Source organism: Bos grunniens, chromosome 10, assembly GCF_055505025.1.
Source record: "Bos grunniens cultivar Pamir isolate PY7600 chromosome 10, Bosgru_T2T1.0, whole genome shotgun sequence".
Taxonomy (NCBI): Eukaryota; Metazoa; Chordata; class Mammalia; order Artiodactyla; family Bovidae; genus Bos; species Bos grunniens.
The window spans coordinates 77240580-77265997 of NC_141174.1; the positions used below are offsets into that span (position 1 = coordinate 77240580).

The following is a 25418-nucleotide window of genomic DNA, read 5'->3' on the forward strand; positions in this document are numbered from 1 at the left end:
TCTAGGGAAAAAACAAAAATCATTATGTAAAGGATTTACATATAAAAACTTTAAATATACTCCTATTCATTGGGACAGATGTCAGGCTAAATCAGGAAAATTAATGTTTGTGGCCAATTACACCATTGATTGGATGCAATCTCAAAAATGACAGAATGATCTCTGTTCGTTTCCAAGGCAAACCATTCAATATCACAGTAATCCAAGTCTATGCCCCAACCAGTAACGCTGAAGAAGATGAAGTTGAACTGTCCTATGAAGACCTACAAGACCTTCTAGAACTAACACCCAAAAAAGATATCCTTTTCATTATAGGGGACTGGAATGCAAAAGTAGGAAGTCAAGAAACACCTGAAGTAACAGGCAAATTTGGCCTTGGAATACGGAATGAAGCAGGGCAAACACTAATAGAGTTTTGCCAAGAAAATGCACTGGTCATAGCAAACACCCTCTTCCAACAACACAAGAGAAGACTGTACACATGGACATCACCAGATGGTCAACACCAAAATCAGATTGATTATATTCTTTGCAGCCAAAAATGGAGAAGCTCTATACAGTCAGCAAAAACAAGACTAGGAGCTGACTGTGGCTCAGACCATGAACTCCTTATTGCCAAATTCAGACTGAAATTGAAGAAAGTAGGGAAAACCACTAGACCATTCAGGTATGACCTAAATCAAATCCCTTATGATTATACAGTGGAAGTGAGAAATAGATTTAAGGGACTAGATATGATAGAGTGCCTGATGAACTATGGACAGAGGTTCGTGACATTGCACAGGAGACAGGGATCAAGACCATCCCCATGGAAAAGAAATGCAAAAAAGCAAAATGGCTGTCTGGGGAGGCCTTACAAATAGCTGTGAAAAGAAGAGAAGTGAAAAGCAAAGGAGAAAAGGAAAGATATAAGCATCTGAATGCAGAGTTCCAAAGAATAGCAAGAAGAGATAAGAAAGCCTTCCTCAGCAATCAATGCAAAGAAATAGAGGAAAACAACAGAATGGGAAAGACTAGAGATCTCTTCAAGAAAATTAGATATACCAAGGGACATTTCATGCAAAGATGGGCTCAATAAAGGACAGAAATGGTATGGACCTAACAGAAGCAGAAGATATTAAAAAGAGGTGGCAGGAATACACAGAAGAACTATACAAAAAAGATCTTCATGACCCAGATAATCATGATGGTGTGATCACTCACCTAGGGCCAGACATCCTGGAATGGGAAGTCAAGTGGGCCTTAGAAAGCATCACTACAAACAAAGCTAGTGGAGATGATGGAATTCCAGTTGAGCTATTTCAAATCCTGAAAGATGATGCTGTGAAAGTGCTGCACTCAATATACAAGCAAATTAGGAAAACTCAGCAGTGGCCACAGGACTGGAAAAGGTCAGTTTTCATTCCAATCCCAAAGAAAGGCAATGCCAAAGAATGCTCAAACTACCGCACAATTGCACTCATCTCACACGCTAGTAAAGTAATGCTCCAAATTCTCCAAGCCAGGCTTCAGCAATACGTGAACCGTGAACTTCCGGATGTTCATGCTGGTTTTAGAAAAGGCAGAGGAACCAGAGGTCAAATTGCCAACATCCGCTGGATCATGGAAAAAGCAAGAAAGTTCCAGAAAAACATCTATTTCTGCCTTATTGACTATGCCAAAGCCTTTGACTGTGTGGATCACAATAAACTGTGGAAAATTCTGAAAGAGATGGGAATACCAGACCACCTGATCTGCCTCTTGAGAAATTTGTATGCAGGTCAGGAAGCAACCGTTAGAACTGGACATGGAACAACAGACTAGTTCCAAATAGGAAAAGGAGTACATCAAGGCTGTACATTGTCACCCTGCCTATTTAAATTATATGCAGAGTACATCATGAGAAACACTGGTCTGGAAGAAGCACAAGCTGGAATCAAGATTGCCAGGAGAATATCAATAACCTCAGATATGCAGATGACACCACCCTTATGGCAGAAAGTGAAGAGGAACTAAAAAGCCTCTTGATGAAAGTGAAAGAGGAGAGTGAAAAAGTTGGCTTAAAGCTCAACATTCAGAAAATGATCATGGCATCTGGTCCCATCACTTCATGGGAAATAGATGGGATAACAGTGAAAACAGTGTCAGACTTTATTTTTTGGGCTCCAAAATCACTACAGATGGTGACTGCAGCCATGAAATTAAAAGACGCTTACTGCTTGGAAGGAAAGTTATGACCAACTAGATAGCATATTCAAAAGCAGAGACATTACTTTGCTAACAAAGGTCCGTCTAGTCAAGGCTATGGTTTTTCCAGTGGTCATGTATGGATGTGAGAGTTGGACTGTGAAGAAAGCTGAGCACCGAAGAATTCATGCTTTTGAACTGTGGTGTTGGAGAAGACTCTTGAGAGTCCCTTGGACTGCAAGGAGATCCAACCAGTCCATTCTAAAGGACATCAGCCCTGGGTGTTCTTTGGAAGGAATGATGCTAAAGCTGAAACTCCAGTACTTTGGCCACCTCATGCGAAGAGTTGACTCATTGGAAAAGACTCTGATGCTGGGAGGGACAGGGGGCAGGAGGAGAAGGGGACGACAGAGGATGAGACGGCTGGATGGCATCACTGACTCGATGGACGTGAGTCTGAGTGAACTCCGGGAGTTGGTGATGGACAGGGAGGCCTGGCATGCTGTGATTCATAGGGTTGCAAAGAGTCAGACACGACTGAGTGACTAAACTGAACACCATTGATTATTGGGGACCCCATGGTATGTAGTTGTCTAACTGCTCAGATGATATTAACACCACTGTATATGATTATACTACTCAAGTAGCATAAAAGGTTACTAATACTACAATGGACTTCATTGTATTAACAAAGGACCCTTGGGTGGCTTGACGGTGGAATGGCACCCCCTCGACCTCGAATCATCCTCAATAAACGGATTGGGCCTGAACAATGGGACATCTGGAAACTTGCCACAAACACCAAAGAACTTGGAACTTGGACTGGATATTTTATGGGGACCAGTCATAGTCATAGTAACTATTTCTTTCATTATAATCATTCATATTTCATACAAGCTTGTGTTCCCCTTCCTTTTGTTATAGCTATAGGGAACTTGCAGTTTAATAAGACTTTATGTTTTGTGCCTTGTATAGATTGCAAATTATATGCTTGTTTTAATTCCTCTGTCTCTTTGAAAAATGAATCCCTTTTGATTCTTCATTTGTGACGTAATCTATGGTTGCCAATAGATCTCCAATGACCCTGGGAAGAGGGTCCCATGGCAGGATTTGCCTCCCAGCTACTTACTAAATCACTTCGATGATCTAAACAATTCATTGGATGGTTAATTCTTGGCATTTGGGGATTAATGGCCATTTGCACTACTGCCGCTGTTGCAGGCATTGCTTTACAAACCTCAATTCAAACACACAACTTTATTCAAAATTGGACCAAAGATGCTCATACTATGTGGACCATTCAGACTCAGGTAAATGAGGAAATTCAAGATGAAATACAAGAAATAAAAAGAGCCATCCAATAAGTTGAAGATCAATTAATAGATTTGCAAAAACAAGCTATACTAAAATATAACTGAAATTCTACTCAATTTTGTATGACCCCTGTTCGGTTCAACTATAGTGCCTACAATTGGGAACAAATCAAATTTCATTTGCAAGACTTACATGATAATGCTTCCTTAAATGTACAATTATTACCAAAAGAAATCTTTGAAACTTTCTCTAACAGTCTACCCGCTTTCAAAAATCTGGAAACCTTAGCTGAACAGCTAGCTGATTAATTATCTGGGCTAGACCCTCGAGGATGATTTCAAAGCATTATACATAGTATTGGATCTGGAGCTATGACACTGATAATTATCCTGATGGTTATATTTGTAGTATACCAATGCCTTTCAACTAAAATTGTTCAAACTAAACAAACTCATTTCGTCAGGGTCTTTTTCACAAAAGTATCTACAGTCACCCCGAATTATGAAAAAATTAAAAAAGGAATTGTCAGGGGACGGTCAACTTTAAGGGATCCAATATGTTGCATTTTCTTCCTTTGTGTGCCGTTTCTCAAGGACTGTCTGTTCCTTATCAGTTCCTGGGATACAGGAACGAGTAGAGCTGCATGCAGTTCTCAGGACTGAGATCATGGGAAAGAGCACCTGCTTGGATTCCCTTCAAGTGACTCCCTTCAGTGACTCTCTTCAGCGACCTTGTACTTATTAGACTATCCTTCCAACTGGTGGAATTTCATTCTTTTTAATGGCTGAGTAATCATTTTACTGAAGATATATAAGCATGCATTTCTTATAAGCATGCTAATAAAATACCCTTGTTTCACTAGAGACTTGGGTCCCCTGCGTCCTTCTTTCTATCTCCGGCTACTTCTTCAGAGCATGGAAACCTACTGAGCTCACTTTCTCACCCGGGCTTTCTGACCTCCTTGAGAGGACGCCCTGTGCCTTCGTGAGTGGTACAAGTCCTGTGTATGGGCTTTATTGGTTTTCCACGTAACCCAAGGGATATTGCTCTTTCTCTCTTTTTCTCTCTTTCTTTTCGTCGACTCCAGTCCCCAGGTCCCGGTCTGTAAAAGACTGCAACACTCTCACAGCTGCTTTTCTTTCTTAATTGCACTTCTCAAATGATTGCCTTCTAGCCAGAATTGTGCTGTGCACCTGGTGTTTACTTCTCCAAGAAAACACTCCCTAAAACTCCCTTCCCTTGTGAGCATCATTCATTCCAGAAAGAAAGGTCATGCGTGGTGTGATCATCTCAAGGACCACCAGAATCAGTCCCAGGAGCACCTAACACCAACTGTGACAATTTTGAAAATTTCTGAAGTGAAGAATGCAAGCTTGATCTACCCTGATCCTTATCTATGGTCTTGGTTTCCACCCTCAAACTATAAGACCCCTTGCTGTTCTCTTTCGAGGGAAGGCACAGTCTGTAGGACATTAACCTGCAGTGGCCTCCTTTGCCTGGCACAATAAAAAAAACTACTCTTTTATACTTCACCCAAAACTGTCTTTATGTTTCTGTTCACTCTGGTGAACAGAGATGAGTTTCAGCAACAGTACCCCTATATACCTGTGTTCACTTGAAGCTTTAATAATAATAAAAAGTTTTCAAAGAATGGAAAGGAATCTTGCGATTTCTTAAAAGGTAGAGAGGTCTGTTGTCATGGCCTATCCTATAATGAAGAGAATCCTCAGATTTTCAGTGGTCCCCACATAAGTCTCCAGCTCATCCTGTCCTGGAAGAATCCTGCTGCTTCCACCAGATAATGGGGGGAGGGGGGATGGGGAAAGTCACCCCCAGCTTCCTGAGAACTGGCTTAACAGGTCTCAGGATTGTTAGGCAGTCCACCTGAACAGGGTAATCAACAGCTGCTTGGCTTCTATTTTTTTCTGCCTTCTCCCCTTTCAACTTTCTCAACTCACTCATAGTTAACCCCATACACATTTGCCTCAAGAGTCGGTTCCCCTCAGGCCTCAATGTTCCATCTCCATCTTTACATGTCCAGGCAGGAGCCTTCAGTATACCTGGTTCGTTTCTGTTTTCCTCTAAGCCTTGCTGTTTCAGAACTAGAGCAACTTTCTTCATCTTAAAACTCTCGTTCCCTTTTCTATAATTTATATCAGGAAAAAGGCATAGTCAAAAGTTGTAACAGTATCACTGTTGTAATACTAGAAATCTCAACTTCCTTCTAGACATTTCCATGCCTGGAGCTATTTCTCTAGAGTGACAGGATAGGGAAGTCCCCTCCTCTACTAGTTCTCACAGAGTGGTGGCAGCTCTACTTGCCAGCCCCACCTCTTTATTCCTGCTGCTGCTGCTGCTGCTAAGTCACTTCAGTCGTGTCCAACTCTGTGTGACCCCATAGACAGCAGCCCACCAGGCTCCTCCGTCCCTGGGATTCTCCAAGCAAGAACACTGGAGTGGGTTGCCATTTCCTTCTCCAATGCATGAAAGTAAAAAGAGAAAGTGAAGTCGCTCAGTCGTGTCTGACTCTCAGTGACCCCATGGACTGTAGCCCACCAGGTTTCTCTCTCCATGGGATTTTCCAGGCAAGAGTACTGGAGTGGAGTGCCGTTTCCTTCTCTCCTTCTTATCCCAAGTGGCCCCAAATCCCCTTTGAAAGGATGCAGTTCAGGTATCAACAGAGCAACCTAAAGGACTTGAGGCGGAGTAGACAGGGTATGAAAGGCTTAGATCAAATGTCCTGAGTGAGGCAAGATCAGATTGTCCCCAGGACAAAACAGCTGGGGAGAGCTACTATACACTCTGGATTAGAACAGCCCCAAGCCAGAACTAAGACTCGACAGCCCCTGGATTAGTCACAGCATTGAAGAGGAGGAGAAGACACTGCACCAGGCCATGCCTGGCAGAGAGTCTGGAGTTTCTGGTTTCTAAATTCAGGAAGGCGTCAGCCAGGGGAGGGGCCTGCATGTAGGGGAAGAGCGAGAAACCGGGGTTGGGCAAGCTTCCTATGTAAGGCTACACAAGAAGAGGCAACATAGACCAGAAAGAGGATTCCTGATAGCCTCCTGAAACTCAGGAGGGTGAACACTCCAGCTCTGACCACCTGAGACACCCCTCCTGCTCCAAAGACTATAACTCCACTTGTCTTTCTGAGCCTCTACTAACGCTGTACCACAAGGATGGAACCACTACTAGGAACAAAAATTGGCTGCCTATTTGCCCTGCTGGTGCTCACTCTGGTCTGTGGCCTTATTCCCATCTGCTTCAAGTGGTTCCAGACTACTACAGCCACAGGTACAGCCCTATCACATTTTTGTCCCCACAACCTAAGTCTGACTTCAGCCTTGTCACCCTGTCCTGATATCTTGCTCTGATTCTCTCATCATCCCCAGTCTTCGGACACTGAGTGCTGCCTGTGGCTCCTTAGTCACCTTCTTCTTATCTCCTCTTTGCGAACTGGATTGTAACTCCTGCTTTTAATTAGGTTGTCACCGCCGGGTTCTCAGTTTCCTGGGCTGCACGTCTGCTGGTGTTTTCCTGGGAGCAGGGTTCATGCACATGACTGCTGAAGCCTTGGAGGGGATTAAATCAGAGATCCAGAACTTGGTGATACAGGTGAGTGGCAGACCTCCAAGGCTGCGAGGCCAGAATGATGAACAGAACGAGGGGAAGAAAGAGGGGGAAGTGACAAGGTCAAGGACAGAAGGAACCACGAGGAAGATGATGGCTATTGTGTGGAGTGATGGCAACAGGTCAGATTGGCCTTGAAGGAAAGTGGTAGAGCCAACGGCATAGAACAGGAAGCTGAGCTGCTTTCCCTCATCTAATTTGTGCTTTTTTCTCCCTAGAACAGGACAAAGAGTGAGGGGCATTCTGATGATGATGCTGATTCAGCTTATGTGAGTGTCTCCCACCAGCCCTTACCTGGACAGTAAGGAGAACCAGAGATTGCTTTCATGCCCAGACCTTTTTGAGAGGATTTGTGTGTGGAATTCTAAGAATTCCTCCTGCCCCTCAGCTCTAACATTGTTGTTGGCAAGGAAAGGTGGAGCCACTCAATCCTTCTGGGCTTATGAAACCCAGAGAGAACTCTTGTTTAACCTTCCATTCTTTCTCTGGACCCTTTGATACATGCTTCTTATCATTTCCCTGTATTTCTAACTCTATTGATATTCTTTCCCTTATTTCCTCAGGTTTTCTTGTGGTCAAACGTCCATGTCTCCTCTTGGCTTCATTCCCCTTTTTATGTTCTGTTACCACACTTCCCATTCTCTTCAGCCCAGTCCCTGCTGCTGCTACTGCTGCTAAGCCGCTTCAGTCATGTCCGACTCTGTGCGACCCCATAGACGGCAGCCCACCAGGCTCCCCCATCCCTGGGATTCTCCAGGCAAGAACACTGGAGTGGGTTGCCATTTCCTTCTCCAATGCATGAAAGTGAAAAGTGAAAGTGAAGTCGCTCAGTCGTGTCTGACTCTTCGTGACCCCATGGACTGCAGCCTACCAGGCTCCTCCATCCATGGGATTTTCCAGGCAAGAGTGCTGGAGTGGGTTGCCATTGCCTTCTCTGTCAGCCCAGTCCCAATCCTGTGCAATTTCTTCCCTTCCTTACTTCCCCCAGGGCTTAGCAGTAAAGAAACCACCATCAACGCAGGAGACTCGAATTCGATCCCTGGGTGGGGAAGAACCCCTGGAAAAGGAAATGGCAACCCACTCCAGTATCTTTGCCTGGAAAATCCCATGGAACCTGGCGGGCTACAGTCCAGAGGATCACAAACAGTTGGATATGACTGAGCACAAGCACAGCACACTTTGCCATCTCACAACACCTCTTTCTGTTCCCACCAGATGGAGTATCCCTACGGAGAGCTCATCATCTCCCTGGGCTTCTTCCTTGTCTTCCTTTTGGAGTCGCTGGCATTGCAGTGCTGTCCTGGGACTGCTGAAACACCCAAAGTGCAGGAGCAGGAATTGGGTACAGCTCATGAGCTTGCACCTCACAGCCATGGACCTCTACCCTCACCCTCAGGGGGTCCCTTTCGAGCCCTCATCCTTTTGCTCTCGCTCTCCTTTCACTCCGTGTTTGAAGGTCTGGCTGTGGGGCTGCAGCTCACAGTCGCATCTACTGTGCAGCTCTGTCTTGCTGTCCTGGCTCACAAGGGGATCGTGGTGTTTGGTGTAGGACTGCGGCTGGTGCAGGTAGGCACTAAATCACGTTGGGCCGTGCTCTCCATCCTGTCTTTAGCTCTCATGTCCCCCCTGGGCCTAGCCATAGGGCTGGCCGTGCCTCAAGGAGACTCTAAAGCTGGGCAAGGTTTGGCGCAGTCTGTGTTAGAAGGCATGGCAGCTGGTACATTCCTGTATGTCACCTTCCTGGAAATTCTGCCCCGGGAACTTGCAAGTCCTGAAGCCCCTCTGGCCAAGTGGAGCTGTGTAGCTGCTGGTTTTGCTTTTATGGCTGTCATTGCCTTGTGGGCATGAGAGATTCCTGACTTTTCTGGTGGACCCAAGATGACCTCCCTACCCCCAGGAAAAGCTGCTCAAATGACTTCACCCTCTGACATTTCTTCCCTGAGACACAGTGACATTTACTAGGCATTGTGCCGTAACCTGGACCCCAACTTTTCACCACGTGAGATGCCATTTCTCATACAGGACTGAGAAAAAGTTGTTTTGGTTGAGTGCTTATAAATGAGAGTATTTGACTCTTGTCCCATTTGTGCTGTTATGTGTAATAAAATGTCATTTTGTCCTTCCTCTTCAGCTGTGCTGTGCTTCATTTCTCTGGGTTGCCTAGGAGGGTCAGGAGGTGGTGGAGTGGCGAGCGGGAAGGGTGAGTGTGGGATACAGTCTTGTTTTCTGGAATTGGGCCCCCAGTCATTCATTCTGTCAGTTGCAGGCCCAGCCCCTCCAATTACAGGAGCATTGCTGAAATTCCAACAACTCACTACCACCTTATGCACGTATGTGTGTCTGTGTGTAAGTCGCTTCAGTCATGTCTGACTCTTTGCAATGCTATGGACCATAGCCCACAAGGCTCCTCTGTCCAGGGAGTTTCTCCAGGCAAGAATACAGGAGTAGTTTACCATGCCCTCCTCCAGGGGATCTTCCCAACCCAAGGATTGAACCTGCATCTCTTACATCTCCTGCATTGGCAGGAGTGTGGTTTACCACTGGCACCACCTAGGAATCCTCCTTATGCACAAATTTGAGAAACTGAGCCAGAGCTCCCACATTCAGAGGGAAGAGGTTTAGGGATCTAGATTTTTCTCCTATGCTATCCACACCCACCCTACTCCCTGTGCCTGTTATCAGCCTCCCACAAAGTATCCAACAGACTCTTGAGATAAAGCTAAATGGAAGCTATTTCCATATGCTTCCTCTGTTTCATGCTGAGCCCCATGTGGCTTCAGGGACATTCTTGCTCTTCTTGGAGTCTCTGTCTCCTCCCAGCAGCCTCGTGCTGAGGGATTAAGAAACAGTGTTTGGAGAGAGAGAGAGAGAGATGCCAGATAGATGTCTGGGGTGATTACTGGGCTCAGCCCATGACTTAATGACTTTCTTTCTGCCTGTCTTACCTGCCACTATGGCTGCAGCCCCCCCCCCCCCTTTCTAGACCATTTGCCTTTCAGTTTGAGTAACTCTTACAGTGTATTGCTTCTCTTAAGAACTGCTGAGGACATATACATTATCTAAAACCGAGGGGGAGCAGATGACCATTGCCCAGCCACTGACCCATGGGATGGAGGAATATATCAGACTTAGTGGAGAAATAGGGAAAGAGAAGGTGTGCCCTGTGCGCTCAACTGCTCACCAGCTTGCTCCTTCTCATATTTTTGGTATTTAACTGGCCTTAACACCGACAAGGTCTCCTGAGTTTCATTCTTGTCTCAGTCTATCTCCTGTCCATCCCATTACCCTTCCCATAAATTAAGATACATAAACCTCCCCACCAACCCAGCTTACACTCATAGGGACCAGTGAGAAGGCAAGCCTCGGGCAAAGCTAAATAAAAATGTCTGACAAGGGAAATCATTTCCCTGAAGCATCATCCAATTTTGTCTTCCCTTTGGTACTAATTGCACTTCATGGAGTACACTCTAATGTAGTAATGATAGAATTTCTATGCTGAGCATCTGGCACAGTTCTATTGCTTTCACGTATATTATCTCACCTTCCCAACTCTACCAGGTAAATATTATCCCTATGGTAAGTCAAGGGAAGTACTAGAAAAGTTAAATAACTTGGTAGCTAAGTGGGCTTCAAACCCATGTTTCTTCAAACCCATATAAGAAAAACTCAAGATGTAGCTTTTCTTCTCCTACCTTACCTTTCCCTCCCCATCTTCCACATTAGGGTTTCAAAAGAAAGCAGAGAGCACATTGGATAAGTGAGGCAAGCTTAATAAAGGGAGTATATAGAAGGGTATTGGAGAAGACTCTTGAGAGCCCCTTGGACTGCAAGGAGATCCAAACAGTCCATTCTGAAGGAGATCAGCCCTGGGATTTCTTTGGAAGGAATGATGCTAAAGCTGAAACTCCAGTACTTTGGTCACCTCATGCAAAGAGTTGACTCATTGGAAAAGACTCTGATGCTGGGAGGCATTGGGGGCAGGAGGAGAAGGGGACGACAGAGGATGAGATGGCTGGATGACATCACTGACTGGATGGACGTGAGTCTGAGTGAACTCCGGGAGTTGGTGATGGACAGGGAGGCCTGGCATGCTGCGATTCGTGGGGTCGCAAAGAGTCTGACACGACTGAGCGACTGAACTGAACTGAACTGATAGAAAGGTGTGGGCAGGGTTTAGACAGAACAAGGGATGGTGCAATTCCTTGGGGCTGAGTAATAACAATGCTGTTACCTGGGCTGAACAGAGGGAGTAGCAACCAGAAACTAGAGGGCTGTCCAATAAGAGCTGTGGCCTTGGTTCAAGGATACAACCAACCTGCAGGGACCAGGAGGAAGTCAGAGGAATATCCTCACTCTCCTTCTCCTCTGTGGTCTGCTGCCAGTGTCTCCTGTCGGCCATACATAAACAGGAACCAAGGACAAAAATGTCTACGGGTGATTGCGCATAGGTCAGCCTTGTGAGGCACAGGTCCTAAAGAACTCTGGAAGGGCAAATAGAAGACATTCCACACACCATCGATTCTCTGTTTCCTTCGACTCCAATGATCTTGCCAGGACTTTGGAAGGGACACGATTATATGGAAGTTAGCTATTTCTGGTACTGAGGATTTGTATGCCTATAGAAAGGAGGCTTGAGGAGTACATTAGACTCTAGGGCTCTCCATATGTTTCTGGGTCACTGATGCTATCAGCGTTTGACGACAATGAGCAGAGGCTGGAGATTTCAAGCGTGAGTGGTTCGTGCATTTTTTTGCTTCCTCCCAACCCACGGGCCTTTAGATTTCCCTTCTCCTCCTCTGCTTTCAGCCATCCTTCCAAAGTCCATTTCCTTTTCCTTTCTCAAGATTCTTATCAACCAGGAACCATCTTTGGTTTGAACCATATTGTATCAAGAGCTGGAATAGAGCTAGGGAATGCCACATGGAGAGAACACTGGGATGAAGAAAAGGAACAATCTTGATCATTTTCAAAAGTTCTGAATCCCCAGCCAGGAGCCAGAAAGGGCTCTAAGGGAGCAGAAGATGAGTGTGATTTCTGAATGAGCTAGAAATGAGGAAGAATGGAATAAGAACCATAGGACAGGAGGGAGAGCTCAGTTAACTGGGGCCTGGTGACTAGAAGCCAGATTCAGGAGTGAACCCTGATTCACACAGCCTTGAAAGATAGATTGTAACTGAAGAAAATTAGAATAATGAGAGTTGAAATATAAAAATCAGAGGGAAGATATACAGGTTGGAAGAGTGAATAATAGGAGAAACTAGTTGGAATAATCACAAGAGAATTTATACAAATAGTTTTTCAAATCTTCTCAAGTTTTCTTTCTGTGTCTCTTCCTCACCCGTCTTCTCCACGCCATCTATTTTTTACATATTTAAACAGGAAAAAACAATCTGAAACAAAAGAATGAAACCTCCAACTTCCTTCCCACTTTGAGCCAGCTTTCCATTTTTGCACCAATAAATGATTCTCTGGGAGAGTTCCTTGGTGATCTAGTGGTTACTTTCACTGCCAAAGCCTGGGTTCAATCTCTGCTCAGGGAACAGATTCCACAAGTCTCGTGGAGTGACCAAAAAATAAATTAATTACAAATAAGAAAAACAAATAATTCTTTGAAGTAAAACTTGGGAGCTCCCCACCTTTCCTTTGCTTATGAGCTAAGGGTTGGGTTTGGATATTGCTGTTGTATGAAAAAAGGGAGATGGGGAACAGCATACTGAACAGTATTCAGTGAATACCTCAGAGTCAGGTGGGAGGCCAGGCAGAGAACAACACATGTGAACAAGATACACCCAGGACAAAAACCAAAGTGCTCTGAACTAATTCTTATGAGGCAATTCATGCCATTTCACCCCTCCCCTAAAGGACAGTTTTCCAATGTCTTGCCAGAGGAAATGGTCCCTTGCTCCTGGCTCTGGATGATAGAGTAAGAAACAGCTAATTGGGGTGGGTTGGTAACGTGAGTGTGCCAATCGGCCAGATACCCTCACATTTCAACCCCCACACCCCAGCCCCGAACCTGAGGGAGAAGCCCTTGGTTACTAGCAAAGGTGAAGTAAAAAGGAGTACAGACAGGGGTGACACCCACCCCCACCCTTAGTCTGTGAAGATGCTAAAAACACCAGTTGTCAATTATTTCCTTTTTTATTTCAGTTTTGGTTGTGAGTTACTTTTTTATATAACTTTATTTAAATAAATAATTAATGTTTAAATAAATAAAATTATATTTAAAAAGTAACAACAAAAACTGAAATAAAAAAGGAAATAATTGACAACTGGTGTATTTAATAATCTCCACAGACTGGAAGTGGAGGTGGTAACTTTATTTATTTGGCCTTCCCTGGTGGCTCAGATGGTAAAGAATCTGCCTGCAGTGCAGGAGGTCCAGGTTCAATCCCTGGGTTGGGAAGATCCCCTGGAGAAGGAAATGGCAACCCACTCCAGTATCCTTGCCTAGGAAATCCCATGGACACAGGAGCCTGGAGGGCTGCAGTGTATGGGGTCTCAAAGAGTCGGACACAACTGAGCAGCTAACAGATTGATTTATTTGGCTGTGCAGGGTCTTCACTGCTGTGTGAAGGCTTTCTCTAACTCTATAATGGAGACTGCGGGGGGCTACTCTCTAGTTGCGGCGCATGGGCTTCTCATTGCGGTGGCTTCTCTTGTTTCGGAGCACAGGCTCTAGACTCGCGGGCTTCAGCAGTTGCAGCACAGAGGTTTATCAGTTGTGGCTCTCAGGCCGTAGAGCTCACTGGCTGCAAGAGTTGTGGTGCGTGGGCTTCAGCGGTTTCAGCTCCTGGGCTCTACGGACTCAGTACTTGTGGCGCACAGGCTTAGTTGCTTCACAGCAAGTAGGATCTTCCCAGACCAGGGATTGAACCCATGTTTCCCTGCATTGGCAGGCAAACTTTTATCCACTGTACCACCAGGAAAGTCCCTGAGTTACTTTCTTTAGATTCATTGAAAGTGAAAAAAACAGGAAGGAAGCATTCTATTTTTACTGTATTTATCCAGCTGGAGGAAAATTCTAATGTTGGTGAGAAGAGAAGGTTATGTGGTGTCTCTGGGCACTGTTTACCCTGACCACGCCCCTGGCCTGTGGTCAGAATTGACTCACACTTTCCACTTTAGTCCTAAAATCTCTGTAGAAAGGTGCTGTTCCCTGTTAGAGGAGTGCTCTCTAAAGCTTAACACCTATCCTCCCGCTGCAGTTTCACTGTTTTGTGTGTTCCTTCAGAGAATCAACCTTTCATATCTCTTTAGTAGTTCCAGAATTTTTAAGGGCTCTCATCACTGTGTTCTAGTTTTAATCTCCTTCCCATGGCACCCTTGCTTAGCTGTCTTGGGCTTCTGTCCCTAAAGTCAGGGAAACATTCCTCGAGAACAAGAGAAAGAGAGAAACAAGAGTCCTAAGCCTGAAGCCAAGACAAAAGAGAGGTAGTTTGTGGTTTGACATCTGTAAAGTCCCTTCACCTCTCCTCTAAGCTCTGATCTTGAGAATGGGCAAGAGCCACAGACCACTGCTGACCATGGTATCAGGCCTTCCCTCCAGAGCTACCACTAGAATCACAAAGAGCTATGGGAGACTTTGGAAGGGACCTGGGAGCTGGGAAAAGTTAGGAAGAACCATGCCAACCACAGGGGGGCACTGCATCCCTGGAGTGTGCAAGACCAACAAAGCAGAGAGGTCAGTCAAGGACAGCAAAGCCCCTCTCCCTTGCTCCCAGCAGACAGCATCTCTCCCTCTACTTAATTCTTGGGTTTCCTAAAGATGCAGACACATCTGTAGGAGAGAGAGAGAGACAGTCAACACCCATTCACACCCACCTCCATGGCAGATACACTGTCTGATATGTATACACAAATGTAATTTACTCCCTCTTCTGAGGAGTACCCTGATAACAGTGTTATCTTTTCAGGTAACTGTACTGAGAAGACTGGCCTTCCCTTCCATAATGAACAACAGCAGGTATTGCTGGTCAAGGCTGTAAGTTCTCTGCCTTTTCTGCATGTTTATCTAGGAGCTGGTTGGTCCAATGTTCCAATTATGCTGTTTTGTTTCTTTAGCATGGCATTTAAGCCCTGCTTGCTGTCTACCCTGTGTGTGGTTGGTCAACACCCTCACCATCCATAGCCAGCTCTGTAACTTCTGTATTTCTGTGTGTGTGCACGCGTGCTGTCACTTCCATCATGTCCAACTCTTTGCGACCCAATGGACTACAGCCTGCCAGGCTTCTCTGTCCATGGGATTCTCCAGGCAAGAATACTGGAGTGGGTTGCCATTCCTTTCTCCAGGGTCTGTATCTCTGCTAGTCACCTAATACTGCCCCCTTCTGATCCTGGCCTACTGCATTTAAGATACAGTTCATCCTGTGTTAGACAGTGAGGAAATGCTCAAGATTCAAGCATACATTCCACACTCCACTTTGATGCCAACGTGTCAGCACCAGATCTCAAGCTACATTAGTCCTTAGCTCAGTTCCAGAGGAAAGTGCAATTGCCTATGGCGTTTCTATTATATGAAGTAATCTAACAAATGACCTTGTAACAATCCATCTACAATCCTCTTGCCAGTAACACTATATGGTGCCTTCTCATTTTCACTTCTTGTGTCCCAAGAGCATAAGAATCAGCCTGCAACAGCCACAGACTATCTGAAGTCCTCTTGATCATTGTTCTTACTTGAAAAGCTTCTCAGAGAACCACACGCATAGTCTAATTAACTCCCTGATTCACAGAAGAGGAGAAATTCCTGAGAGGAAGTCCTCTCTTTTGCTGTAACTCTCCTGAAGGAGTCTTCAGATTGGGATCGACTATGAGCAATCCAACCTTTCTAGCAACTGCATGAGGCCTTGTCTACTGACTGTATCGATCAATCGAAAATGAAATCTACAGAACCTTAGGGAGGATCCCGCCAGAAAATGAGTCAAAAGATGTCCTTGGACACTTGCGTCAGTTTTCTATGCTTCCTTCTTTAAATCACGATCTTGGTGATGTCTCTAAAATCCTATGGCATTTCTCAGTGAGCCAGTCTCTTAAGATCTGAGTTCCTCCTCTGGTCCCCAACTGGGATACCCTATCAATATCAAGGGCAATACCATGCTATTGGAGTAGGGACCAGTGACCATGAGGTCACATTTTATAGTGTGTCTATGCTATACAGGGGCTTCCCTGGTGGCTTAGACAGTAAAGAATCTGCCTCAAGAGTCCGGGGTTCAATCCCTGTGTCAGGAAGATCCCCTGGAAGAGGACATGGCAACCCACTCCAGTATCCTTGCCTGGAGAATTTCATGGACAGAGGAGCCTGGCGGGCTACACACAGTCCATGAGGTCCACAAAGAGTTGAACACGACCGCGCGACTAACACTTTTGCTATACAAGCCCTGTCCTGTGGTTTTGTCACCTTGAGAAGGGAAATGTAAGGGCTGAGCAGGGAGAGGCAGAAAAGGGGCACAAGGCAGGCATATTCAGACCCAGAAGAATAATGGAGCTCAGATTCCTCTATAGTTTATTGTTACAGCAGAAGTTGTGGGAGACAGGAGGGCACCCCCCACATATAACACACTGTGGTCAGAGCCCCAAGGCAGCCCTTCCCACCCCCATGCCAAGCCCCAAGCAGCCATGCCCAGCTTGGCTCCCCCCCACCCCCCTCTAGACACACGCTGTCTAGATAGCTACCAAAGTTAGAGCAGCCGGTGGCCCCAGTCCCCTTCCTACTGCCCAGCTCCAGCCCTTCCGTCACATTTGTTCACCGCCCACCACCTCCCATTCCAACTTCCATTTCCACACTGAACGTTTCTGGCATGTCCTGAGGACCACTAACCCACCAGCAGCTCTCCCCTGTCACACGTTCATTGAGGCCCATGCCCTTCAGAGGCACGAAGGATTAATGCGACACCATGCCAGCTTTGGTGAGAGGAGCCCCAGCCCAAAGCCCCTTACCCTTGCAATCTGGGATAAGGAGGGAGAGTCTGGGGGAGTCACCACGGACAACTTCCACAACCTCTTGTCCCTTAGCTACAGACACCCAGATTAGGGAGCAGGGATACGTGCCTTCTCCGCCTAACACCAAGATGAAGGAGAGGGATCATTTAGGGGTCTGGGTCCCTAAGAGATATTAGGACATCTCTCCCAGGAGCTGAGGGAAATCACAGGTTAGAGGTCAAGGTTAGGGTAGCAATCAAAGATCAAGGTCATCTCCCCACATGATCTGCCCAGCTTCCTGTGCTCACTTGGGCCCAGTGCCCTGGGCACCTCCCAGGTTAGTACTGGGGGAGGTGAGGGCTGGGTCCCACACCAGGACAACAAGGATCATTCAACAGGAGACCTCCATGGTGTGCCCCGGGGGCCCTGAAGAGAGAGTCCCAGACTCGCTGCTCTGGGACAGGGTGCGAGAGCGGGACCGGTTGCCATCAATGGATGCTGCGCTGGTCAGGGAGGCCGTGCGAGATCGGGACAGGCGAGTCATGCAGGATGAAGCCACTGTGGAGACGGAAGGGAAAGCCAGCAGTCAGAGCGGAGGTGGGGAGAGAAGCAGGCAACTCAGAGTGGGGTGCTTGGGTGGAGACGAGAGTTACAAATGGGGCCAGGGGTCAATGAGCTTGATTTGACAGACGGCGGTAAATCCAGGAACTAGCCTGAAGTGGTTCCTGCCCCCCGTGGCCCTCCCTCCTCCTATGCCACAACCTCTTGTCTTCATGACAGCCTCTGACCCCCATACTCACTATAGCCCATGCCCTGCAGGAAGTACTTGAAGGCCTCGGTCAGCTTGCCTGGCTGTGAAAGTAAAATGAGGAAAGGGAGACAGCAAAGTGAGGTTAGAAACTGAGCTGGAGCCCATAGCCATGGCAGGTTAGAGATGGGGTGTGTAGCAAAGGGTATAGTTCAGGGCCACTAATATCCCACCCCACGAATGGCAGGGGCGCTCACCTGAGTCAGCTGGGGCTGCCCCCCAGAGTCAGCCATCTGTTCAGGAGAGAGTCATCCAGAAAAAGTGATATACATATACACCAATGAGCCATGCCGAGAGGTACGAGAGGGCTCTCTTCCCTAGGCTTCCCACTCCAGGCCGTTGGGGTGTTTTCTGTTTCTTTTACTCCACCCACCCACTTGCTCCCATGTAGGACCCTGGAAGCCAGCCTAGCAGCTGAATCTGGAGAAGATCTATGGCTCTGGACCGGGGGCCAAGAGTCAGGCTGAATGTGGAATAGGGTTACTGACCTTGAGGAAAGAAGTCTGGGTGGGGTCCAGTTTTGAGTTACATTCCACCTGGAGTAGGGAGAAGGTTGAATGAATGAAGTCACACTCCCAGTGGCCCCTCCCAACCAAAGAACCCAGAGGCCCAGACCCAATTCTTTTTTTTTTTTTTTTTTTAATTTTATTTTGCCCATACCCACAACATATGGAATCTTAGTTCCCCGACCAGGGATCAAACCCATGCCCCCCGCATTGGGAGCATGCAGTCTTAACCACTGGACCACCAGAAGAGTCCTCCAAATTCCTTTCTTATCAAGCCTCTGCCCATTTCCTTCTTGTCAGGAATCAACCTCTTATGCCCCAAAGTTACTCTCCCCGTCCCCAAACAGAGCTTGCTTCTTGGCAAGATAGCCCTCTGACTGCCACCCTCCTTCACCCACCCCAAGACTCCCTACTGACCACTGCATCTTCATGGGGTGCTTGGTCTCCTACCACCAGCATCACAGGGCACCTAGAGGCATAGTGTTGGGGAGCAGGTGGTGAGCCCCTGGCACTCCCTCCTCCGCCTCCTCCCAGAAGAACAGTTGGCTCCAAAGAGAAAATAACCTTCTGAACCCTGCTGACCCCACCAACAGAGTTCAAAGGGGTAGGACCTAGAGGGTGGTGGTTTGCTAAACAGGATAGGGGAAGAGGTGACAAGAAAATTCCCTGGCAAAAGACTCTCCTTCTAAAGGGTATAAGCGTCTACTAGGGGAAGATCCAGGGAGAGAGGCAAAGCTTTATCCCTTAAAGTCTTACTTGAGGGTGGTATCGCCTCCACGCACAAAGTTCAGGTCTCGGCGACTAAACAGGGTTTAAAAGAAGAGTAGAAATTTTAGGCAAGCAGTGCTACCCACCCAGATGTAAGCCAGCTTCCCCATGAGGAAGCAATCTTCCTCCCCTAAATTAGAGTTGAATATTGGTGATTACAAGTGAGAACCGAAGGAGAAGGTGGCAGACAGGCCTCAAGCATGAGCCCTATGGTCACTTGTGCCCAAGTCCCTGGTCAGAGGGCAGTGAAGGGGATGAAGGGCATGAGGACCAGAGATCATCTTACTTCAGGGAATCCAAAAATCCAAGGAAGTAACAAGAGAGAGATGGCCGGCTTCTCACAATTCTACCCCCCAAACCCCCGTCTGTCCTGCAGCTGCCCCCTACTGCCCAACAATCCCTGCCCACCTCGCACAGCCTGCTTCCCCTCCCCTTGGCCCCTCTGTGCCTCCCATGACCCCCATTCCCGCTTCTACATTTCTCATCCATGCCCACTTACTTGTTGTAGCTGTTCCAGTACAGTTCAATGTTATCCAGGTTGGGGGCATGTGCAATGATATTTCTATACTTTTGTATCAACTCAGAATTTCCGGACAGCTCTTCCTGAAGGAAAATAGAGGGAGAATAAATAGGGCTGGGAAGAGAACTCAAAAACAGTTACTAGATGCAAACTTCCCTCCCCAAATCAGTCCCAAGTAAGGAAATCACCCCACACATTCCAGTCCTTGCTGGTTCCCTCTACTTCTTCCATCTTCCACAACCACTTACCTGGCTGAAAAGATGTCCAAGGATCATCTCCGAAATGGAAGAGGTGAGACCTGTTAGCTATGAGGACAGGGCAGGTGAAAAAGCTCAGGACATTATGAGGAGTAGAGACCCAAGTTTCTTTCCTGCTCCTTCCCCCCTCCCTGAAGCTCACAGGCCAGCCAGTTATGTTGTTAGAGCCTAAATGGACCCACACAAGGGGAAGCCCCCTAAGATCTCAGTGCACAGGCCCCCCCAAACCTTGTGGGCTGCCCAATCCATCCAGCCTTTGGCGTTGGGATCAATGTTGATGAGGACAAGACCCTCGACGGTATCAGGGTGGGTAAGCTGAGGGGCAGCAGAGGGAAGTTAGAGGCAGGCATGGACTTATCCCCTCCCCACTGAGCTCTGCCCACCCCAGGCTCCATGGGGCCTGCTTCCCACCCTCGTACGCACAGCCTCCCCCCAAGCACACACTGTTAACACTGCCTGGGCCTTGGACCCGCCTTTTGCTTATCTGGGTTTTTTTTTAATTTCTTACAGCATATCGCGACAGGACGTAGGCCCCAGCTCCAACACCAATTCCAATTATTGTGGAGAAACTGTGAAAGGTAAATGTAGGTCTAATGGGTCCGGGTATCCAAAACTTTGACTCTCCAAACTCCTCACCCTCCTTCCTAAGGCCATGGACATAAAGGACAGAAAGGGACCTTCCTTTGGGGGGATGCTGAAAAAGAAGGTGCTAAGGAGCTAAAAAATGGACACTGTAGTCTTTTCCCAGCTCCCTCCAGGGAGAGTGAGTGTCTTGAAACACCCACATGCCAACCAACCAGACACTGCTTCCTATGTAGCTCTTTGTCCATTCTCAATTTTCAGGAGCTAGTTCAACTAGTTCTGTTTTCCTTCCTGGTTCCTCTAGAGGAACTGGGAAGGGGGGCACTTAAAGCAAGATATTAAAAAAGATACAACTTTGGTGAACAACAGGAAGTATCAGGAGAAAGAGCCCAAGAGGTGAACCACAGCTGCCCAGGGCCCTGATGCCCAGGAAAAGCCAAGGCAAGGACAGAGCCCAGGTGTCATCAGCACTAAGTATGCACCGAAGAGGCCACACCCGGCTTTCTTTTCCTTCTCTCACCCACTCTGCCTCGGTCTGGAGGAGGCACAGGGAGTGGGAGGGAAAGACAGGCTTGTCAGGTTCCTCAGGGACTGTGTCGCCCACTCCTCTTCTTCTCTAGCTTCCAGATCAGAGCAGACCCTCCTCAGCCTGAGGCAAGGCTAGGCACACAGCTCCCTTTTCTTCTCCTCCTCCCTTAGGGCTACTCTGCTGACTCAAGTCAGCTTTCCAAAGCCACCCACTTCCTCTCAACTGGAATAGACAACATCTAGTCCAGACAGAACTCGCTCAGGAGTTCTACGGGCCGTCTTGTGCTGGAAAGAGAACTCTGGCTCAGAGGGGTCCCCAGGCCTCTCACTTTAAGTACTGCAGGATGCAAGGGATCATGTCCGCAAGCTGGTCCAGAGATGGGTACTGATACCTGGGGAAGAAAAGAACGTTAAGGAAAACACCAACCTGCCCCCATGGCCCCCACCTCCATGTCCTACTCATTCTCTCCCAGGGTCACCATTTGCCCTCCCCTTCCTCCTCCCTGATCCAATCTACTCCATACCTGCCATGTGCCTCACAGCCTGATGAGGAGGGAAGGAGCTAATTCTCACCCCAAAGGGAACACGGGAGCCCCCTCTTCCATGCCAGGGGCATCCACATGAACCCGCACGAAGTTCTGAATGATTTCCTGCATATCCGCAAATTGAAACAGCGGCTGGAAGCAGGATTTATCTAAAGAGAATCCCCATCACCCCAACAGTAGAGTCAGACGGGGAAAATGTCCCCAGGTCAGAATCCACCCTCTTTCTTTCATGCCACATTCAGACCAGGAGAGAACTTCCCCTTGACATGCCACATGGCTCCTTTCCCATACTGGCCCTTCCCCTCACACTGGAGTCTTGCCCTTCCCCTCACACTGGAGTCTTACCCTCCCCCTGCCCCACCAGCCTCTTCCCAGAAAGAAATGGGAGAGGAAGTGAAGGTCCTTACAGTTGAGTCCCACATCATGGTAGGTGAGTATCGCTGGCCGCTTGGGTTTGGGGGTGCCATAGACAGTAAAAGTGACAGAGCCATAAGGTGTCTCCACAGAGTGAGTCTGCAGGAAAACAGGTCACCATCAGGCAGGAGTCAGGCTGAGAGGAAAAGAGGCACGAGAGGAGCCTCCATGAAAGTCGGGGCGTTGAAGGGGTAGGGGCAAAAGAGAGGAAACTGGAGCCAAAAAGTAGAAGTAGGATCAGCAAGAATTTAGGTAAAAATGACACTGGAAGATGATTTAGGGGGTGGGAAAGAATAATGAAAGATTGAAGAGCATCAGGGAACTCAGAAAAGAGGGAGGAGAAGGCAGGAAAGCAGGGAGATGGGGACAGGAAAGGACTGGAATAGAAGGAGAAGAAGCAGAGAGAAGAAAACCAGGCAGGGGCCCCTCCTTCCTGGGGCGAGAAGAGCCCCTCCTCCCACCTGAGGCTGCCCCAAACTGTTACCTGTCCCTGGTCCAGGAGGATTCGGGCAGCTAACTCAGCCTCCTGGAGAGATACACACAGACAGATACACACAGAAACACACAGTAGAGTCACAGACAGAGAGACAGACACAGATAAAAGAAAGGTAGGCAAAGAGGCCAACGGAGACCAATGACAGAAAGAGATTGACGAAAAAGAGACATGGAGAGGATGAAGGTTAGCATAGTGACAGGAAAAAAGCCTGGACTCTGAGCCGTGGTGTTTGGGGAGAGATAACATGGGGAGACGTGGAGAGCGTAGTGGGGTGTGAGTGACAATGAGATCATGAGTCCAGGAGGGGAAGAAGTGAGGGCTATGCTTCGAGGTCTGGGATTCCGGACTGGGAGTCAGGGGTCTCTGATAACCTTGGCCACCTCGGGTGTCTGCCCTGGCAACAGCGGCTTCTCCTCCGTGATCTGCACTTCCCGCAGCTCTGCCATGGTGACCTGGCAGGGTGAGGAAACACAGAGACTGGGGAGGCTGCCCCTACACCGCACGCCTCCCCCAACCCCTGGCTTCCTCTCAACACTGGACACTGCTGAGTGCGGAGGGCCCCAGGAGCTGAAGACTACTCCAGGACACAGAGAGAGGTGGTCCGGCACCCCCAGCTGTAGGGCCAGGCCGCTAGGAAAGAGGGCTTGGGGAAGAGGACTCAGGACACCACTTCCTTTCAGCCTGGCCATCCAAACACCCCTCACAACCGACACCTTCCGTACCCCCTCCCGTATCCTGGATGGAAATATCAGGGTGGGGCAGCAGGGCAGCTCAGGTTTCCCAGGCTATATTTAGGGGCCACCCCACACTCCTAGTTAGGTAGGGGGTGAAACTCGTGGCTCAGCGACTGGGTGCTCTAAAGATACCAAGGGATGGGTATCGAGAGTTCACCACTGACTGTGACCTTCGACTAAAGCGCCAAGGTCAGCAGCGCAAAGAGAAAGGGGCTAAAAATGACCTGAGTAACATGACTAAGGGGGGGAGGGGGAAACCAGAAAAGAAGGACAAGGGACATCTGTGTCCAACAGACCCAATGCCTCCCTTCCTCCCAAGACTCCTGACTTGGAATAAAGTAGCATGTATTCAACCTTTGGGGCCAGTGAGGAGCAGAGCACCTGTGCAGACCAGCAGAGTAAAAGACCAGCAGCCCGGAGGTGGGGTCACTTACTTGGCTCCTATTGGCTGGATGAAGTAGGGTTAGGGGTCAGGGTTCTCACTCCTCCTGGCTCTGGGGTCTGAGAAAACAAGGCAATGAGGTCAATGACATGGGAGACAAATCCTGGATCTTTTAGAGACAAAAAACCTAAGCCAAGACCTGGACTATCTGGGTCACCAATCCCTGCCAGGTCACTAACCCTCCCAATCTGTACCCACGAGTCCAGTGAACAAGTCTTCTCCAGGCTTCAGCTAGAATCAATACAGGCTGCCGTGGTCTGCCGGGCAACACAGCAGGTATCAGTCCAGGCTTGGGAAGCGGGGCGGGGGGCCGGGGGCGGGGCGGGGAGAGGAGAGAAGGAAGTGCTGATGTGGAGGAAAGAGCGTGTCTTATGTCAGAACCTCTGGATTCTACCCCAGGCTCTGCTGCTCCCACTGTGACCTTGGCTCTGTCTGTCACTACTCTTGCGCTCAATTTCTTATTTGCAAATTAAAGTGGGGACTAAGGGATCCCCAAGATTTTTGACAGCTCTCGAGTGAGATGGGGTGGCAGAGCACGACTGTTTCTTTCCACCATTAAAAAAAATTTTTTTTAAGCCTCGTGCTTTCGCTTCTCTCCTCCACCCAGTTTCGGTGTGGGTCCCGAAAGTGGAGAAGGGGTGTGTAGGGGGCGTTTCCACAGTCTCTCCCCAGCGTGCCCCGACGACCCGCAAGGGCCGAGAGCCAGCTGGGAAGGGATGGGGAGGACAGATGGAACTGACTGGGCCCAGCCCCCGGAACCTGTCCCTCCGAGTCCCCTCGCTGCCATCCGCGTGGGGACTGACAATTCGCGCGGCTGGCGCGGAGAGCCCTGGACCCCGAACTCAACTTCGTGCACGCCCTAAACACGCCCTGCAGCCCGCGGAGCCTCCGCCTCTGTGCGCCGCGGCCTCGCGGCCCTGTGGGCCGGCTCCTGCCCACAAGCCGTACTCTCCGAGACGTTGGGATCCAAGCGCCTCCCGGCACCCCCAGGTGCCAGCCTGGCCCCGCGGCCCCACTCCCGCCCTTCCCCCTACCTGCTGCCGCCGCCGCCGCTTCCACCTTCACTTGCCTTTGACTCCCCGGCCCGCCCCGGCTCGGGCTCCCCACAGACCCGCCCCCGGCCCGCCCCAGCCCGCCCACCGGCCGCCAGCTCCCCGCAGATCCGCCCCAGACCCCTGGTAAACACGCCCCCCTTCACCCCGCCCGGAGCCTCCCACAGCTCCGGGAGGGGCAGCGCTGGGGGCCCGAGGGGAACTCTAAAGAAAGCCAACTGCTGGGTGCTTCCAGACTCCGGCCCGCGCTCCCCACAACATTCACTACCCGCCCCCGCCCCGACCCCGGCAACCGGGCGGCTGTGGGTGTGGGGGATCCCTTAGTCCCGTGGGGGATCCCCACGCCCGCTCTCAGCACCGCCCCCACCCGTGATCTGGCCCTGCCTGTAGCACTCAGGCTCCTTCCTGCGCCCCGACTCCGAGGTGGGAACGGGTAAAAGGGAGACGAAGCCAGGGTGCTGGCACCCCACGATTTTGACTCCACCCGCCTGGAAACAGAGGGCTAGGCCAAAGAAGGATCGCTGCTGAGGAGGCGAGGGTCTCGACCGCGGAGAGGGGAGGTGTGCCTGCACCGACTAGGGAGTGGGGGCGTCGAGGGCGCGGGAGTTACAATTTCTGGGCGCCCAGGGTCCTGGTACCTCCTCTCTCTGCAGTGTCCGGGCGACTGCTCTCCGGGTTGCTCCCTGAGAAGTTGGAAAACAAGGCGGGGAGGGAGGGGGGGGATGCGGGGGGCCG

General features: G+C 48.9%; 2 protein-coding genes across 18 annotated transcripts in view; one reads left to right on the forward strand and one right to left on the reverse strand.

The window, feature by feature from the left end:
• SLC39A2 (solute carrier family 39 member 2) overlaps positions 1 to 9240 on the forward strand; it is a 25064-nt gene extending 15824 nt beyond the window's left edge. The window contains exons 1-4 of one of the 3 annotated variants that reach the window (XM_086322170.1): positions 4544 to 6774; positions 6965 to 7095; positions 7329 to 7379; positions 8326 to 9240. In XM_086322170.1, coding sequence (XP_086178296.1) covers positions 6660 to 6774; positions 6965 to 7095; positions 7329 to 7379; positions 8326 to 8958 — 930 coding nt within the window. In that variant the 5' untranslated portion in view covers positions 4544 to 6659 and the 3' untranslated portion in view covers positions 8959 to 9240. Of the gene's footprint in view, positions 1 to 4543; positions 6775 to 6964; positions 7096 to 7328; positions 7380 to 8325 lie in introns of those variants that run through there. The other 2 variants (XM_086322172.1, XM_086322173.1) reach the window with 2 other exon arrangements.
• A 7358-nt stretch (positions 9241 to 16598) lies between these two features.
• Positions 16599 to 25353, reverse strand: NDRG2 (NDRG family member 2). Of its 15 annotated transcripts, none has more exons than XM_086322178.1 (17): positions 25322 to 25353; positions 23624 to 23690; positions 22827 to 22907; positions 22444 to 22485; positions 21953 to 22058; positions 21574 to 21694; positions 21330 to 21392; positions 20399 to 20459; positions 20119 to 20205; positions 19882 to 19938; positions 19613 to 19716; positions 19102 to 19146; positions 18763 to 18814; positions 18328 to 18375; positions 18037 to 18072; positions 17832 to 17883; positions 16599 to 17589 (listed from the first exon to the last, which is right to left on the reverse strand). In XM_086322178.1, exons 3-17 carry the CDS (start codon positions 22899 to 22901, stop codon positions 17423 to 17425), a joined length of 1116 nt encoding a protein of 371 aa, XP_086178304.1. In that variant the 5' UTR covers positions 22902 to 22907; positions 23624 to 23690; positions 25322 to 25353; the 3' UTR covers positions 16599 to 17422. The 15 variants fall into 15 exon arrangements, with proteins under 15 accessions (XP_086178304.1, XP_086178306.1, XP_086178309.1 ...); XM_086322180.1 differs by having other exon boundaries at positions 25294 to 25353; XM_086322183.1 differs by having other exon boundaries at positions 25068 to 25353.
• Positions 25354 to 25418: the final 65 nt, after the last annotated feature.